We start from the raw sequence: 19,217 nt of genomic DNA, 5'->3' as shown, positions 1-19,217 counted from the left end.
TTCCTGTCAAACTTCAATGACTCTGTCCTGTTGCCATGGTAACAGATTAAATGACTTACAGAGACACCCATTCTAAGGCTTCAAAGAGAACTAAAAAGAATAATAAACTGACGAGCGGGACAACCTTGTGGACCATACCTCTACCTTTCAACCCTTTTTCTTCTTTCTCTTTCCTTTTCTCCACCTTACGATTAAAGCTCATTATCAGAATTTATTTGACCTATATACACTCTACTTGTAAACAATATGTATAGTAGGTATAAATCATTTAAATAACTACAAAAGTAACTAAGGAAATGATATATATCTTTAATTTAGGTTTACGTGAACCCAATGTTTAATATTTGAAATTTCATGATATTTACCTATATAAACCCTACTGTAAAACAATGAGCTTACTTTATAGATCCTTGTAAACTTACTTTATGTATCTTTATAACATTGTATACTCAATAAACTTCTTTTGACAAGGAAAATAAACCACTCAGTAACTTATGGTAAGGTCCATATCACATGAGTGATCTTGTTATGGACAACTGACCAGTGACAGCATTATGTGACATGGCACTTACCTTGTGAGGGGGATTTGGACAACTTCAAACTGTGTTTTTGTTTAGAATGCTTTTTTTGCCTGGTGTTTTTTTTATGTTTCATGAGGCTCACAGATGAAAACTCAAGGCTGGCAACTTCGGTTGTATTTTATACTGTTCATTATATGCTTTTGGCCTAATCTGCATAAACTTGTTGAACGTCTAGATTGGGCAAGGAGGATTCTGAATAGTGTTACAGAGAACAATGGGGTACACCTTATGAGTTCAGGGGGGTAACAATATAAGGAGCTGCAGTAAAAAAAAAAAAAAAAAAGATATATATATATATATATATATATATATATATATATCTATATATACACACACACACACACCACACTACGTATGTATTCCTAATTATTTATCATCATAAAAGAACGCGGGGCACTTTCATACACAGATGTACTAGCAATAAATGTAACATACTAAAAAAGGCACTTGAATAAACAATTCCTTTTAAAAAAGGGGAGCCTACTTGAAGAGAACCTGTAGAGAGACCTGCATTTTCATTTCTGAAAATAATTGTCTGGTCGTCATGTTGATCCAGTGATTTTAATTATGCCTTTGTCACTAATCTGGATACTATACAACTTTACTGATAAAGAGCTTTGTGTTCTCTTCAATCACGCTTGCTCTGGGTCACTGGCAGAAAATACCAGATTAGCACAACAGCTGGCAACAAGCATTTTCAGAAGAGAAGGTCAGCAATGGCATCCTTCATATCTTCTTACTGCAGGTTTCCTTTAATTAGAAAAAAAAAACGACAGTGTAATCTGTTCTAAGCCCGCCAGAGCCCCCTAGTGGAAGGGAAATGACATGGGTGCCAGTGTATTAGTGGTTATGTATATATGTGGGCACAGTGCCCAGAGAAATGGAATCCCTAGCATTAGAAGATGACCCTTTTGATGACCAATGCCATTTATATGTATCATTTGATAAACAGAGATCTGGAACAACCAATTTTTTTCACATGCTTTATATGTAAATGGATTCCAGATAATTGAGCTTGAGTGTCAACAAAACCCTTTTTTTTGTTTACTAAAGACAGATTGTGGCTGCACATCCAACTCTCCTCCAATTCTGCAGGCAGATCTGGAAATATCACATTTGTATTTTATGGAAAATTAAACAATTTCAGTGTCAAAATCACATTCTCAGTTGAAACAGATCATTTATAGTTAAAGTAGAACTATAGGCAAAACATTTTTTTTTCCATTTTGGATAGAGTAAGGGAAAGTTCTAACCCATCAGATTTTTTTTTTTTTTTACCATCTGTGTCTCGTTGCAGAGATTTCCTTCAATTTCTGGTCTCACAGCCAAGCAGGAATTAAGAGGAAATTCCTGCAAATTAAGGGAATTCCTTGGGGAGCCCCAGGTCCCCAGAACTAGTGTCCCCATTGGAAGATTTAGTCTCTATTACTTTTCTGGGGACAACCCAAAATTTGGGATTTTCTTTCAATGATAATGGTAAATAGGACAAATAGTGAGGGTGATTCTCCCTAACGAGGGCACAGACAGCAATAAAAACCGATAACCATTCTAATCCCTCTCCACTCTAATGCCGGCCCATACACGGTTCAAATTTCGTAAGAATTTTCTTTCGAAAATCGTATGAAGGAATTTTCGTATGAATTTCGCACCATTAGTGGGCTGCAACAACGGCCGATTTTCGTGCGGCAATCAAATTTGAGGAATCGGACATGTTGGAAATTTTTAGAAAAACAAAAGGATTTTCTAATCAATGATGGGAGAATCGTGCGAGAAATGTAATAAGAAAAGAAAATTTACGGAGAGAAAAGAAAATTCTTTTTTGTAGCAACATGTGGTGAAATTGAAGGCTTGGTCGGCCGAATTTCGAAAATCAAAGGTGGCATCATCGGATCACAAAAAAAAACGAACATTCTGATTTTGAAAAGAAAATTTGTTCGAAATTCGACCGTGTATGGCCCGCATAAGGCCTCTTGCACACTGCAGCTTGAAAAAGCTCAGTACGGCTTATTTTTTTTTACTGAGCTAAAATACAGTCCATTAATTGTAATGTGCCTATGCACACAGGCGCATAAACAGGGGCTGTGTATTCTTCAGTAAAAAAAAAAAAAATAATAATTGAAAAATCTGCATTTTTGGTCAGTAATTTACACTCCATGCACACATATGCGTGCAATCGCACACATTTGTGCGCAAATGTCCATGAACATATAGTGGACATGAGAATACGTTTGTGCACAAAATTGCGCGAGCACGAAAATACATTTGAAAAATGGCTGAAAATTAGATGCTCAAACGGGTATCAAATGCAAGAGGCCTAAAACTAAGAGGAAAAGTTTTTCCTTTAGTTATACTAAGATTGCTTGCCTGTCAGTGATAGTTTATTACAATAAATGGGTTGGGTTGTTATGCAACAAGTGTGATGAATGAGGCGTTAGGCCCTGGCAACCCTCACCCACTTGTGACAAAGAAAACGGCACTCTCAGACTCACCTTGTATTAAGATTTTCCAGCTCACAGGACCATAATGCTCGCAGAGTAATCATCACTGGGTTCAGATTTATTATACTGCCACCAGATAGGGTTCAGCCTATTAACCATTTCCAATAGTAGAGATAACACTTATGATTTAGAACAAACATCTGTAACACACACTACAGACAGGTACATCCAGAAATTTACACTATAGTAGCGCTCTTAAAAGAGAGTGGGATTAGTGTATTAGATACCATATTAACACTTTTCAGAATATTGTTTAATAGAAAAGGCAAAACAAAATATTTTCATACAAAGGGTAATATAAATGAACAAAGAGACAATAAGGAAAAAGAAATAAAAAATAATTAACGGTGAAAATACTTAATGTCCTGGTTCTGTGCGTTCAGCAGAGTCCAATCAATGAGCACATTTTTTATTTATTTTTACTTGGAGCATGGAAAGCAGATCAAGGGTGCCATGCAGGACTCCTGCAGACTTCTCAGTGTATCTGTCTGCTTGTATCTCGTATGGGCAGACACACACTGACAGGAAGAATGAACTTCCAGAGCGCTCAACAGCGTCATGGTAGTTCATTGAAACTACAAGCCGACAGCTGCAAAGGCTGTTAGGACTTGCAGTTTCCCAGAGGGCTGTGAATGATTGATGTGGCTGGGCGGGTGGAGCCCTGCACGGCCATATTTTTTTCAAACAGTGATAGCAGGTGCCCGGAGAAGATGCCCGCCCGCTGTCACTGGGGGGTGGGGGGAGAGGCTGCAGCTGCCGGAACATGTTACATGTTCCAGCCTAAATACGGGTGAACTTATCCTTATCCAAAAGGTGAACTTATCCTTTAAAGGAAAGCTCCAGACTGCAAATGCAGTGCCCTCTATCTGGTCCTTGAGGAGGGTGTGGACAGAAATTATCTGAACAATGCAAAGGTCGGAGGAGTGGCTGATGGGATGTCATTGTGTTTATGATCATGTAGTGGCCACTACATAAATACAGTTTTATACAGGAATATCTTCAAATACTTGCATTCTGGTAACTTGTATATTATTGTCCAGCATGAAATCACCTTTTGAATGAATACAAATATGATGGGTATAGGATGGCTGTTTCACCTAGAATTGATGTGTCCAGTTTGCCTCCAGTACCTTCTAATATAGTGGCGTTTGGGCTTAAAATATTGCTAATTAACGGATACAGGTATATATCCTTTAACATTATAGGCTCAGGAGTTATGAAATACACTGAAGTTTACATTTTTTGCTAATAACAGCCAGCCAGAAATGCATATATGGCTGTTCTACCAGCTGAGATATTTATTAAAGGAGATAAACCTAATACTATTAGTGAAGAGGGATGTATGTTAAGCTTCTAGTTGGTCAAACCTGAAAGCTTTATGATGGCCACGGGATTGAGATGTGGAGTGTGTTATATTCTGCTAGTCCTATCAATGTACTGATAAGAGTGTTTTGAATGCAGCTAAAAGTTTGTTAATTGTGATGATGCCTTCCTGGGATTAAAGTGATTGTAAAGTCTTGTTTGTTTTTTAGACATTCGTGGCCATCGCTGGAGAGAGATGGGGCTCAGGTAAGTAATTAGGGAGGGTGCTGGGGTGGCTGCTGCACACAAAACATTTTTAAAAGAGAATTACTGCTGTTATGTGTCTCCTAGTGTTACAAAATGTCATGGCTGTCTTAAGAATATTGAGCAACATGGCTGCCAAGGGTCATCTCACACAGCCTTTTGGGTGCCCAGTCCACATTATCATTACAACAAGCAAAATGTTTTGTGATTTTCCTGTAATAATAATGGAGAATTCAAGGAGTTGCAGTGTTTTCTCTGTAATGTGGTCGTTATTGCTTAGGGTAATATACAACAATCAATACTTTACAATATGCTTTGCAAACAGGTTAATGGACAGAATGTAAAGGTAATGTTGATTTTCATTATTTAAGAGTCCCAGATAATTAAGGCTACTATGTGCAGGTGTTGCATAAAGAAGGTAGACCCATAAGGGTTGATTTACTAAAAACTGGAGAGTGCAAAATCTGGTGCACTTGTACATATCCAGCCAGCTTCTAACTTCAGCTGCACCAGATTTTGCACTCTCCAGTTTTAGTAAATCAGCCCCATAGACTCAAGAGAACAAGTTATGTGCCATTTTACCAGGGAGGACCTGCTCAGATGCATAACAGGTGACATCTGAGATTCTGGTTCATTGGATAAATAAGGAATTCAAAGAACTGTTTTGCTCCTAATTTGTGGAATGTTCCCTGACATACAAAGACCTCATATAGACTTACCGGTAATGGTATTTCCATGAATCTTCCAGGACAGATTACTTCATATGGACGCTGTCCTGGAAGATTCGTGGAAATACTGATACCGATGAGTCTAACAGAGGTTTTCCCTGTTCCATAATCAGATGGATCAGAGATAAGATTCTCTGGGCTTATACATTTTAAGGACAGGTATACCCCTACTCAGGTTAGAGCCCACTCTACAAGGTCACTGGCCATATCATGGGCAGAAAGAGCGGGAGTTTCATGGGAACAAATTTCGAAGGCTGCCGTCTGGTCCTCATTCCACGTGTTTAGCAAGCACTACCATGTTCAAATGCTCACAAGCCAGGACCTGTCCTTTGAAAGGAAAGTTCTGCAGGCTGAGGTACAATGGAGGGGAGGGGCCTTTTAAACACTTTTCGATTTGTGTTTCCTGTAGAGGGCATAGCTAATCATCTCTCAGGTATGCTGTTCTAGAAGATGAGGAGGGAAAACCTCTGTTAAACATAGTGGTAATGGAATTTCCATGAATCTTCCAGGACAGCGTTCATATTAAGTAAGCTGTCCTTGGACATGAGGAGTAAAATTGTCTGTAAATTTCATCCATACCCATTTGAGAAAGGTTTTATATCAGGATATGGCAGATGTTATACACACACAAAAACCACTACCACTGACAGTAGATTACTCGTGAGAGTTAGAAGATGCTGCCAAGTAATCTGAATATTGTTATAGCTCTCTACTCCAATCTTCAGGGCAAAACCTTTTACAGGTAAAAATGGACAAATGGTCAACATACTACAATTACAACAGTCAAAAAAAATCTTTGAATAATGAGCATGTATCCACCCTTACAAGTATACGGTCCCGCAATCAAATGCTCATCTTTTGCTGTACCTTATTTTGCTTTCCACTATGAGTATAAGGTCACTTTGAGCCACAAAACTGGGTGCATGTGAGCAGCCTACATGAAGGACTTTGGTTTACACCAAGTCTTTTCTCTCTAAAGTCTAACAAAACGATCTGTAACATTTTAAATACAGTTAATAACAGGTGTTACTACAACCAGGTTTCAACATGAAAGAATCCGATTTGTGTATGTTAGCAGCACACACAGTTCTTATTTAACCCAGACACTGATAATAGGGCTTTAATTCTCCAATTATAAAAAAAAATGTCTGAAAGTGAGAAAAATACATTTCAATAAAGTAAGCAAAACGTTCAACCTTAAAAAGATGGTTTATTCAGCACAAACAGCTTAAATACATTGTCCCATACAAGTAAGAAAACATTTGATTCATGAACATGATATATCAAAGATTTCATGGACAAGTTGTATAATGGCACAATAAAAAATGAAATGTCTTTAGATATTAAGACAAGAAGAAGTACGCTACATCCTAAGAACAACCCACGTCCTACAAAGACTACGTTATCCACTCAGGGACAGCACTTTTCATATACGTCTCCTCCGCCTTCTAATGATCATGGAGAATCCTTCATTTTAGGTAGCACCATTGAAAAGCATTTGCCAGCTGCTTACCTAGAAACAGGACTACCAAATAAGGTAAAGCTTTTTTAACCCATCTGCTTCCAGAGGGCTTTAGAATATTATTATCCAGCCACGCGTTTCGGGCCCTTTTAAAGGGCCTAAAGGTAGTGTCGAGTGCAGCACTACACTGTGTAATACACTTGATGATTTCACAGCACAGTTTATAAGTAAGGCTTTATAGAAGTGTTACAATACGCAGAGCAATGTTTCGGGATGAGAAGATGCTGCTTCATGAGATGGTTGTGAAATGCATTTCAATGTATGACCACATGCTGAGTTACAAACTGTAGCTTATGGGAAAAATCACAGTCCGGTCTCTCTTAACTCTCTCTTATGGAGACATCAGGCTCAAGCAGTTGTTGTTTTTTCAGGCAGACCATCTTGATTCTCTCCCTGATGTGTTCTGCTGTGGAGGCCATGTCACTTGGACTTCCAAAATACTGTTCACTTCTGCAAGAAAGAAAATGCATTCTTTTTTAAAATCTCAAGCATGCAACTCTAAACTTGATTTTACAATCAGAAGTTTTTCACAGCAGCATGACATTTCACATAGAATGAATAAAAAACAATACAAAACAGGTTTTTTTGGTTTTGGATAGTGTGGAAAGGTTTGAATTTTCCTCCTTTGACAAAAGTCTGAGATTCAAAATTCAAATTTTATCGAGCCAGGTGCTGCCAATGGGGCCACCCATGAAATGAATTTTGGTGGCAAATTAGAACACTGAAGTAGTCTCCAAAAGAAGCTAGTTTATCACAGAGACCTTGTATATGGGCATTTATTTAAATATCATCCTTATCAAAATACACATATAATTACTTTAGAAACTTCGACCTGGCACAGTTATTAGATATTCATTAGTTTTACTCTGACACTATCTTATAAACATGCCATTTGAATACTTTATTGCCATTAAAGACACGGTTCCTTACCAAGTAGTCATGTTTTCATATGTAGAACTAATTGGAACTTATTATAGCAGCAGCCCCCCCCCCCCCCATACTTACCTGAGCCCCATTGTGATTCAGCAATGTGCACAAGAGCCGTGGCTATCCAGGGACTCTCCCTCTTTGGCTGAGACAGCAGTGGGAGCCATTGGCTCCTGCTGCTGTCAATCACAGCCAGTGAGTTATGGCTATGAATGGACAGGCAGAGCAGAGGCTCGGGAATGACCCTGCTTGGGTGTCCCCATAGCAAGCATTTGCTGTGGGGGCACTTGGCAGGAGGGAGGGGCCAAGAGTATCGACAGTACTCAACACATCTGTACTCAACAGTAACAATGCATGTTTTTAATCGCGTCCACATCAGGATTTGAGCATTTTTAATGTCATAATAAAATTTCTAACATAATTAAATATCTTCCTTATAAAAATACAGTGTCCATGAACACATGTACTGTGCCCTAGCTCCAACTGGGACTAGAGTATTATACATTTTTTTTGGTACATTTGATTACACTTTTTATTCTAATAACAGTATTTCTAAGTATTAGGATATGTAAAACAATAGAGGATAAGTCAGCAGAAATGGTTTTATTTATATTTGATTCTGAAATAGGAGTACAGATGTGCCAGCACACCAACAGATGAGATGCGAATAAAAATGTGTTTGCTTGTATTAAAAACACCTATATTTGGCGGCCATGGAAGACTCCTTTACAGGGCTGCTGTTAGAAATCGTGAGGCCCCCCTGAAAATATGAAAACCAATATTTTCACCAAAAATATACTAAAATCATTATTAGCGGACACACAAAATTCCTGATAAATCTAAAAGATAAAATTGTATTGATTTGATAAATAAAGTTCTGTGTGTGAACACAGTTTACTATGCTTCAGTTATTAATGAACACAGTACTGATCACTCACTGTTTTCATTCAGAAAAGCAAGGGGCCGGTAAATTACATATTTACTGGCCCCTTCCCCAGCTCTCCATAACCTGAACATCCCCCACCCCCACCCCATGTGCCCGCAGCAGCCAGCGCGAGACGAAAGCTGGTAGCGCTGGAGGGGGGCACACAAAAGGGAGAATCAGATTTGGGCAGGAGAGGCAAGATGATCTGTACAGTGGGGGTGCAATTACAGAAATTATGCCCTATGTGTCTCTCCCTTCAGCAGCTGAAAGCAGGCTGGAGGGAGAAGGGGAGAAACTGTCTTTCAGCTGCTGCAGGAAGAGACACATGGGGCATCATTCCTGTAATTGCACCCGTGCAGCACTGATCATCCTCCCTGTCCTGCCCACATCGGGTTCCCCCACCTCAGAAGGACTGGTGGTACCCCTTATCAGCAGCCATGCTCCATCAGGGTAACAAACTTTTTTCTCCAGACAGATATAAAACTAATTTTCTATCTGAAACTCATATTTTGGTTTGTGGAATTTCCTTATGCTTGGATCTGCAGTGACTCCACTGCCATGCACCCACCTTACAATATCAGGCCCATAAGGAATGAAGTGGGATTGACGCAGAAACCTCAGGCCAAAAATGAACTGTAATGGGCTTACAGCCCTTTTAGAGCCTCACTTGATATTTTATTTATCGACAATTCTACACAAAAAAATTACATACCCATCAGGATAAATTACAGGCACTGTTAACCTATCCAGCAACGATTTCCCAACAGCTTCAACTTCATCAAATTGTTCAAAATCCAGCACAGATTCGGGAAGGTCTGGACTTTCTTGTATGATCTGAAAGAGGGAAAAAGAAAAAGGTTGGCTAAGTCAATCAGATTGGTTGTAACGTTTTCCAAGTTACATTATGATGATTTAAAGTGAATCCATTATAAGGCAGAGCATCTGTTCGCTTTGATGGAAGCAGTCATTAGCCAGCTTGTGTCAAATGCTAATTCTGAAGAAGCGGCTCAGTGAATAGGTTTGTCTTAAACTGCTAGTACACGTGCTGCTCTGTCACACAAGTTAGGCAATGTCTACTACATAAAAGACCTTTCAAAACTCTTCAGATTCCTTTTAAAATGCACTTATATTTTCTACCTGATAATTGCCTTCACCTATAAAAGCGGTAGTAAACCGCTGAAAAAACCCCCCAAAAAACAAAAAAACCTGAAAGACAATAGCACATTATGAAATACTTACCTTAGGACGAAGCCCCCGCAGCGGCACTCGGTCACCGCTGAGGGGGCTGACATGTTCCCCCCGTGTTTCTTCTGGGTTCGGGGGCTCCGGCGATGTGAGTGACCAGAGCCACAATGACATCACTGATGCATGTGGGAGCCCTCTTTTCCGGCAAGGAGCTCTGAAGTTCTGGCATGATACGCCGCACCTTCAGAGCGCATGCGCCGCTGACGTCTGCCGCTGCATGAAGGGTGAATATCTCCTAGACTGTGCAGGTTTAGGAGATATTAATTTTACCTACAGGTAAGCCTTATTATAGGCTTACCTGTAGGTAAAAATCACCAAGCAGGGTATACAGCTGCTTTAAAGTGGACCTGCTACCCTCCCCAGAGGAAACGATCGAAGGGCCTGTTTAGTCTATGACAATACAAAACCTGCTTGAAACAGGTCAGAAAGATGTCAACTACAGGTCAAATGCACCTATCAATGAGTTCTGAATTATCTCAGAAGCATCTCAAACTGTCTAATATTTGAATGCTATAAAGCATGTACTAATCTTCAGCCAGTTAGTCAGGCAGCGTAATACTGCAACAGTGTTCAGCAAGCGTACTAACGGACAGCAGAGAGCAGATTTCTGAGTGCGTTTGGTACTAGTTTAAGCAGAACTTTACCAATAACCACTTGATAAAAACAAATGTTTTTTTTAGCAAGAAACATACATTCCACATTAAAATTATTGTAAAAGGTACAGATTTCTTTCTTTTATACCTGCCTGCTCTGTGCAATGGTTTTGCACAGAGCAGCCCCGACCATCCTCTTCTTGGGCCCCCCCCACCTGTAATCCTAGCTCCTCCTACACCCCCCCGCCCTGAGCACCCCAATAGTGAGCCACTAGCTGTGGGGGCACTCATGCATGCACAGAGCAGCCCTAATCATTCTCCTCTTGGGTCCCCCACCGGTTATCCTAGCTCCCCTCCTACCACCCACCCACACTGAGTGCCCCCATAGTGAGCCGCTAGCTGTGGGGGTACTCATGCATGCTCGCACTCGAGCCCCGCTCTGTATGTCCATAGGACACACAGAGTGGGGTGGGACCTCGCCCCCACTCCCTTCTCACTGGCTGTGATTGACAGCAGTATCTGAGCCAATGGGGAGGCAGAATCTGAGCCAATGAAGCGGGAGAGAGCCTCTGCTCTTGTGCACATCACTAGATAGTGATTGGGCTTGGTTAAGTATGGGGGGGGTGTCTAGGGAGTTGCATGCAAAAGGTTTTTCTGCCTTTGGAACCACTTTGATAATTATGCTACCAAAATTAATGTGTGCTGTAAATTGCCTGCAGCATTTGCTCCTGTTTTTTCTTTCCAGAGGCTGCCATTTTGCTGAAGCCCAGAGCTCCTGAACAGTAGTAAATCTTTACGCTGTCTGCTTCCAGTGGCTCTGATTTTTGGCAGAATGCCAAAAATAGAGAGCAACTGAGATTGTGCAAAGCAGGGTGAGACAGATTTTTACTGGATTTTAAACACTATGGGCACGTATTGTTAATGTTTTACATAGCTATACCTGCAAAAGGGGCCAGCCTGAAATGATCTAGCAGGACTTAAAGCGGTTGTATACCCACAGAAAAAAAAAAAAAAAAACACCCCGTAAGACAAAGGCATAAAGAGCTAGTATGCAGCGCATACTAGCTCATTATGAAATACTTACCTTAGAACGAGGTGTCAGTATCTAATCACAGTCCACGCCGAGGGAGCTGACATTTTGCCCTCAGCATGTCTTCAGGGTTCGCGGCTCCGGCGCTGTGAGTGGGAGTTTTCTTCCCGGCAAGGTCCGGCAGAGTCTGCCGGACCTTCAGCCGCGCATTCACAGCGCATGCGCCGCTGACCTCAGCGGCTGCATGCAAAGTGAGTATCTCCTAAACCATACAGGTTTAGGAGATATTCATTTTACCTACAGGTAAGCTTTATTATAGGCTTACTTGTAGGTAAAAATTAATAATTAGGGTATACAACCGCTTTAAACTGGTTGTAAAGTCCCTAATCACAAATCTTGGAATCCTCTCTGTTATAGAAAGATATCCTGTACAGTATCTGTGTTTTTAAAAAATTATTCAGCAAAATACCTTATTTCAGAGCGCCGCTGTGCGCTCACGTGACCTCCTGGCGCTCTCCTTCCCCATTCTGAGTACTACACAGTGGGAGGGGTTGAGATTCCCCATTGACTTTAGCCAGAAGGAGAGCGGCGGGAGGTCACGTGGACACACAGCAGCGCTCTGAAATAAGGTATTTTGTTTCATAATTAAAAAAAAAACCTGATATTGCACATTATATCTTTCTGTAACAGAGGGGCTTCCAGGATTTGGGACTAGTGATTTTACAGCGATAGCGGCGGGACAGGAGGGGCTCACACACAGATGCCAGAGCTGACAGGCAGGGAGGGGGGGGGGAGAGACTGTGGGCTGATGGAGACACATAAACTGACCACGCTATCATGGATAAGCAGCCATGATCACCGTGGTCAGCACACTAAGGAGGACACAGGAAAAGGCAGGATCAACCAAATATTTTACAGCATAGAGAAGGACAAAGGACACCGCACAAACACTATGCTGTAAACAAAATACATTTTTTTTATAGGGTTACAACTACTTTAATTTTCTGGTTAAAGTTCCACTTTAAGGTTTAGAAACTTACTTGCTTGGTGTGAAGTTCCCCAGGTTTGCTGCTGTCAGAATTCTATATTGCACCCAATAACTTTATTTTACAAAAATAAAGTAGCAGCTTGTGTATCAAACAAAAAAAAAACTGATACATTTTACACAGCTGTATATTTTTTTGATCAGGCTTCAAAATTTAAAAAAAGCACTAGTCAGATCACACATTCAAGTAATAAGGTTATATATGTGACCACCATGTAAGCTCTAGCATTAGCTCATGTTTTTGATGAAACAAAAAGCAGACATAAGCAAAACCTACATGAACAGCTTATTACTTACATTTTGTGTTTTGTTTACTGTTGCCCTTTAATTATACGTTTATATAGCCTGTCACATCATGTCCACCAGAAACTGTATTAAAAGAGAAGTTTGGGATTAAAAAAAACCCAAACATTTATATTCACCTAGGTGGATGCAGCATTGCTCCGGTGCTGAATCTATGCCCTGCTACCTCTACACTGACAACTGAGCAATCAGACCACTGATCTCTCAGTTCATGCTCTTCAGTGAGCAGAGAGCCGATGGCTGTCAGTCACTAGCTCTCTGCCCCTTGGCTAACTGGAGCACTGCGCTGTGGAGGGGGTGGGAGCTGTTGGCTCAGGTTCTCAAAGGGACAATAAAGTCAGGATCTCTCCAGAGTCTAGACCGGCTGAACACGGGTCATGGGAGTGCACTCCTGTGATCCCCTGGAGAAGTAGAACCAAAAGGCCCTAACTTCTCCTTTAACAGCTTTGGTTTGAGTTATTTAAAGGGAACCTGTCAGGATAGAAATATGTGAGCTGCTGTTGCAGAATTTTTTGTAAAGCTGAATTCCAGGAAAATAGATAATACTTTAGCAAGTACTGTACACATATTTACTTGCTAAAGTATTTGTACTTCTGTTTATCCAGTTATAAAATATACAGAGCACAGCCAGGTGAAGGCACCACTTTCTTTGTTACAGTTATAAACTGTAGATATTGTACTGTATATTTGTGCATCTTTCTCCATCCCCACCAGCTGACTGGGCAATCAACAAATCGCAGGAAACTAAAGAGGTCATTCCTCTGCTCATACTGCTTTCTGTTCCTATCAGCACATTTGCTCGCAGCAGCATATACCGTTGGCCAGGAGTATGAGCTCTGCTGTATATGGATCTACAAGGGTTGAAGGCATCAGACTGCAATACTTATCCTTGCCTCACAAGTTGTTGAGTCATGGAACAAGAATATGCATATTAGTTATCTTGACACATTACTGGCTGCATGCTTGCTACAGGTGAAGCCAGGATGACGTCGACAACTTACACTCTCAAGAACCAGCCAGCAATGGCTATATGGACAGGTTCCCTTTAAATGAAAAAGTTTTCACCAATATGAGTTGAAGCCACTCTGTACCACTTTTGTACTTTTGTACAGAAAGAATATTTCCTAATAGATGTTACAGAAAAGTGATGACATTTTGTGTAACAACAATGATTACAGCATGTCCATATCTATATAAAAGCCCAAACAACAAAGTACATGCACTTAAAACTATTCTAAAGAAATAATTCAATCCACTCCAAATACTTCAACGCTGTGCTCTTGAAAATGAAAGAAATCTATTGTACAGGCAAGCAAGAATGCTCTACAGAAGTGCACGTGACCTTTAAATTACTGAAGCTACTTGGCTTGGGTCATATGCAAATGGCTCTAACCTTTTCGGCGTTAGAGTGAAAAGCAAGTGCCATTTCCAGCCGGTGAACCCTCTCTTCTGAGGTTATCGTAAACTGCTTCCATACTCTGTTAAGTTTCGGAAGTGTGTCCCCCGATGACCTTGATGTACATCTCAGAGACTGACACAATACAACTGTGGCTTGCAGTAACTGTCGCCCGTAATCATATGTACTCTGTAGAGAGGACCAAAGAAAGAGAAAATTATAGATGAGAAGAAACAGAATTATTTGTTCTCATCTCTACATTTAAGAGGTCAGACACAGAAAGTTTGCTTTCCAGCTAGAATTAACAGGAAATATTTAGCATGGTCATCTTGTGTTACGATTTAGCGGGCTGGTAAAATAAAAATTGTAGCGGATTGGCCATACATACTAAGCATCTGTGCTTTCATCATATTCTGTACTGCACAAATGGCAGCTGGAATTTTATTGTTATAAATATTTTTATTCCTGCCCTCTTCTTTTCATAATTATATATTGGAGAAATGGTTTTACAATAGAATAAATATTAGAGCATACATTGGTCCTTGGCCATTAGATGTCACATATACGCAGGCTTGGGTTTTCAGTTTGGGAGGATGGCAATGTTTTGATAATGTGGAGTAAAGTAGAACAAAATTAGAGTACAAAAATAACTGAAATGGGACTTTAAATATCCCTCTAATGGACAGAATATCTAAAAAAAAAAAAAATATACAAATCTTTATTACATTCAATTAAAACCTCAAAAACATACAATTTGTACATGGACTTTAATTCTACCACTTGTCTTCCATTTAGGGAAATAGAGGATGTATGGTGCGATTGTCCTCCGAGATTAATCTGTGGGTTGACGCATTTTGCAGAAAAATCCACTTCATCAGGACCTCAAAAAGTACAACTTGACACTAAGATAAGACTAGAAATTAAAATACAGATAATATAGTAAGCATTATGTGTAACATTAACATCTTCTGAAGGGAGAGAGAGAAGAGCAAAAAAAAAAAAAATGCGAATTGGGGAAACAGGAATGGGAAAAAAAAGGCAAAGTTTTGCTTTTCTTCTCCATCCCGTTCCCCAATTCCCATTTTTTTTTCTTTTTTTTTTGCTCTGCTCTCTCTCCCTTCAGGAGATAGCTGTAATGTTACACATGATGCATACTATATTATATTCAATTTATTTGTATTTTCATTTTTAGTGTTATCTTAGTGTCCAGTTTTTACATGAGACTTGGTCCTGATGAAGCGGATTGAAACGCGTCGACCCACACATCAATTTCAGAGGACGATCATACCATATATCCTCTACTTCGCTAAATGGAAGACAAGTGGTAGAATTGAAGTCCATGTACAAATTGTAGATTTTTAATATGAGATTTTAATTGAATGTAATAAAGATATGTATATTTTTAAATATATTTTGTTGTGCACATCTGTCCATTGGAGAGATATTTAAAATGGTGGGCCAGCTGAAAAAAATAAAAATAAAAGTCAGCAGCTACAAACACTGCACTGTAGCTGCAGACTTTTAATAAGCACACTTACCTGTCCAGAGTGGCCGCGATGTCGGGTCCCGGCGCCGCCATTCAAACTAAGGGAAACAGGCAGTGAAGCCTTGTGGCTTCACTGCCAGTTTCCTACTGCGCACACACAGTTCCCAGAACACAGCGCACCTCATTCCCCATAAGACAACACGAGGAGAAGAAGACTGAAGATCACTGCGGTGTAGGAAGTGGCAGATTAGGAAGATCTGCCTAGCAACAGCCATTTCTGGTAAGTTAAAACATTTTTTTTTCATATTTTAGGAACATTTTGATGTAATTTTTTTTTTAGGGTGGCCCTCCGCTTTAAAGTCCCATTTTATTTATTTTTGTACCCATATGATTTGGCTCAGGAATGAGACCCCCCAATGACACTATTATTAATATAAGCACCACTCCCACATATACAATATCTTGATTATCTGAAACATAACATTTATTATAAATCATAAAAGGTATGTAAATGACCATAACATGTATCCCTATAGGGAGAGATCAATGCTGCTATATATGAACCAAAGTTCTATCTCTTATCTTATGTGGTAATATTTTCATCTACCAAGTTAATTGGTGAAACTTCTCTTGATATACAAATATAGACAATACAAGGGTTATTCTATCCTCTTACATTCAATATAAGAGATCCAGGCTATTTAGGGGATAAGTACCATTACATATGTGTAATTTATGATTTATAATAAAGGTTACATTTAGATAGTGGCCGTTTGGTGCATAGGGAAGCGCACCCTCGTCTAGTTCTAATGGGGAGTAAAGCCACATAAACATGGGGAGAGCATAACGATTTCTAGGAGGTGATGTCTGAGAACAAGTTGAAATTCAGGACCCAGGGTTGCAATGCTAATCATAATTCTGCTCCATGCTGGTATGCGGCAGGACCCTATTTAAAAAAGACGGTCACAAAAAAAAAAAAAAAAGCTGTTGATGATGGAAGCTATAATGACTCTGCAGTCAGTCACTGTATTTGAAACTACTCATAACCTGACTCACTAATTTGTAGAGACCCAAGGGCTGTAAAGGATATCCAGCACCATAGACAAACACAGAGCCTTCAGTGGAAATTAAAAGAGAAGTGTACTTTTATTAAAAACTAAGACCTACAGGCACCTAATATATTGTCAAACTGTATTATATATATATATATATATATATATATATATATATATATATATATATATATATATATATATATATATAAATAAAACAATAGTATACGTTTTACAGATAAAACCCTTTATCCAACTTGGCTTGGCCTGCCAAAGGAGTGTGCATATTCTTTACTGCTCCTTAAAAGAGAAGTATGGCCAAAGCTACTTTTGACAACTGATGGGACAGAACCATGCCAGGCTTGGGAAGAATCCCAACAATAACGTCAGGATTCACATTGCTGCCTAACGGACAGCTGGCTCTACCTTTCTGTGTGTGGCTGAGAGCCAAAGCCAGCCATGCCTGCTCCCTCCCCCGCCTAGTGCTCCAGTGAGTGCTGGAGGAGCATGAACAATCACCTCTCTCCACTTGGAGCAGACTGAGAACTGAGCAGTCAGCTGTAATTGGGCAGCTCTTGGTGTAAGTTGGCGTGGGACAGCTGCAGAATCAAGGCGAGTATGGATGTTTGTTTGTTTTACAAAAGCCCATACTTCTTATTTAAACAAAGCAGAGAAGAAGGCTCTTCTAACTGCAGTAATAAAACACTTTAATGACAAGGAAGGGATAAAAACACTTACAAGATGGAAATGAAAAACAGGCATATCAATGAATCCATAACATCCAGCGTGATGCCTCCTGGAAGTAAAGACAGCTGCAGGTGGAAGTTCCAGCCAACCAGCGGTGGGAAATTCTGTCTCTGATCCAAGATGGAGTGCCGTGCTGCCAGGACTTGGCCTAAAGAACTGGGCATGCTCTGAAACATGTCCCGCACACTCTGATGTCACTTCCAATTGCCTGGGTTCCATGCTGGTTCTGACAGCACGGCTCTTCATCTTGGATTAGAGACACAGTGTTTCCCACCGCTGGTTGGCTAGAACTTCCACCTACAGCTGTCTTTATTCTCAGGAGGCATCCCACTGAATGTTATGGATTCATTGATATGCCTGTTTTTCACTTCCATTTTGTAAGTGTTTTTAACCCTTCCTTATCATTAAAGTGTTGTATTACTGCACTTAGAAATGCCTTCGTTTCTCCTTTGTTGTTCCTACTGTGCGATTCCCACTCCTGAAATGCAGAACTGAACAAACTATAGCAATTTTAGTTATAGTTTAAATGTACTATTTAAACAAAAGTAAACTTATCTTTAAGTAAGCACACAACCAAATGACCACAACGGGGGGTAAGTTGTCGAGAACCAATTCAATACTAGTATAAAGTCTAAACGGCAGTTACCTGGGCTACATCCACAAATTTTCGGTGCTTTTCTATTAAGATCTTTGTTTCTTGACTGTCGTCTCCCAGTCTCACGTGCGTCTTTAACAAGGCATCTAGTAATTCATTTAGCCAGTCTACCGCCTAAATAAGATCAATAAGCAATTTTAATACAGCAGATTACGTCTATGACTTGTAAAATCTTCAACGGCACTGCTGGCATGCAAAAAGTATTAGGACAATATAAAATATTCCAAACTTTTCACGAGCAAAAAACCAACCTCCTATAGAAATAATTTTTTTTCTAGCCAGAAATAGAAAAGTGGCAGCTGGAAATTGATTGGGCAGTATCTTTACACTCAGAATGGACTACTCCTCTTCCCTAGTTCAAGATTTTTGGGATGTAAACGTATTCTTACTTTTTCTGCACATATTTGTCAAAGTAGCCAAATATGACTTCTTTCAACAAACGAAACAAAGACATGCACACCCAGCAAATTTTGCTTACGCGAGATGGGTTTAACACACAGCTTTTATAGGTAAAAAGAAACTTCAGCAGTTATTTTAGTAGACCCACTTACAAAAAAAAAGAAACAAAAAATCACTTATTTTCACTTTTCACATATATTTGGTTTGCTGAGGAAACGTTAGCTTGCTTTTTTTTTTTTTTTTTTCTTTAACAATAATACAGCTGAATTACAAATTGTGATCTCTGCGGTGAGACCCCGACAGGTGATATATAGCCTTTTATCTAAAAACTTCACTGCCGGCTACTCTTCTTGAGGCCCCATTAATTTCTATGAGAGAGCCGTTCTGTGCTGGACTGCTACGAGTATGGCACTCCCATAGAAACAAATCATTCCATGGTACTAAAAAGAATTGTCAGGGATGTTTCCAGAGGAAAGGCCATGCGGTGCTGGGTGGGGATGCACAGTTAAGTTCTCTGGA

The 19,217-nt window shown here is 39.8% G+C and overlaps 1 protein-coding gene across 3 annotated transcripts in view; it reads right to left on the bottom strand.

The window, feature by feature from the left end:
• Positions 1 to 6,563: 6,563 nt before the first annotated feature.
• Positions 6,564 to 19,217, bottom strand: part of SESTD1 (SEC14 and spectrin domain containing 1) — a 233,618-nt gene continuing 220,964 nt past the window's right edge. For all 3 annotated transcript variants that reach the window (XM_073633758.1, XM_073633760.1, XM_073633759.1), the window contains exons 15-18: positions 18,291 to 18,413; positions 14,357 to 14,548; positions 9,460 to 9,581; positions 6,564 to 7,345 (exon numbers count right to left, since the gene is read on the bottom strand). In XM_073633758.1, coding sequence (XP_073489859.1) covers positions 7,216 to 7,345; positions 9,460 to 9,581; positions 14,357 to 14,548; positions 18,291 to 18,413 — 567 coding nt within the window. In that variant the 3' untranslated portion in view covers positions 6,564 to 7,215. The remainder of the gene's footprint in view (positions 7,346 to 9,459; positions 9,582 to 14,356; positions 14,549 to 18,290; positions 18,414 to 19,217) is intronic.

This window comes from Aquarana catesbeiana, linkage group LG06 (assembly GCF_042186555.1).
Source record: "Aquarana catesbeiana isolate 2022-GZ linkage group LG06, ASM4218655v1, whole genome shotgun sequence".
Classification (NCBI taxonomy): domain Eukaryota; kingdom Metazoa; phylum Chordata; class Amphibia; order Anura; family Ranidae; genus Aquarana; species Aquarana catesbeiana.
The sequence above is the reverse complement of the archived record's forward strand: the minus strand, read 5'-3'. Positions and strand labels throughout refer to the sequence as shown.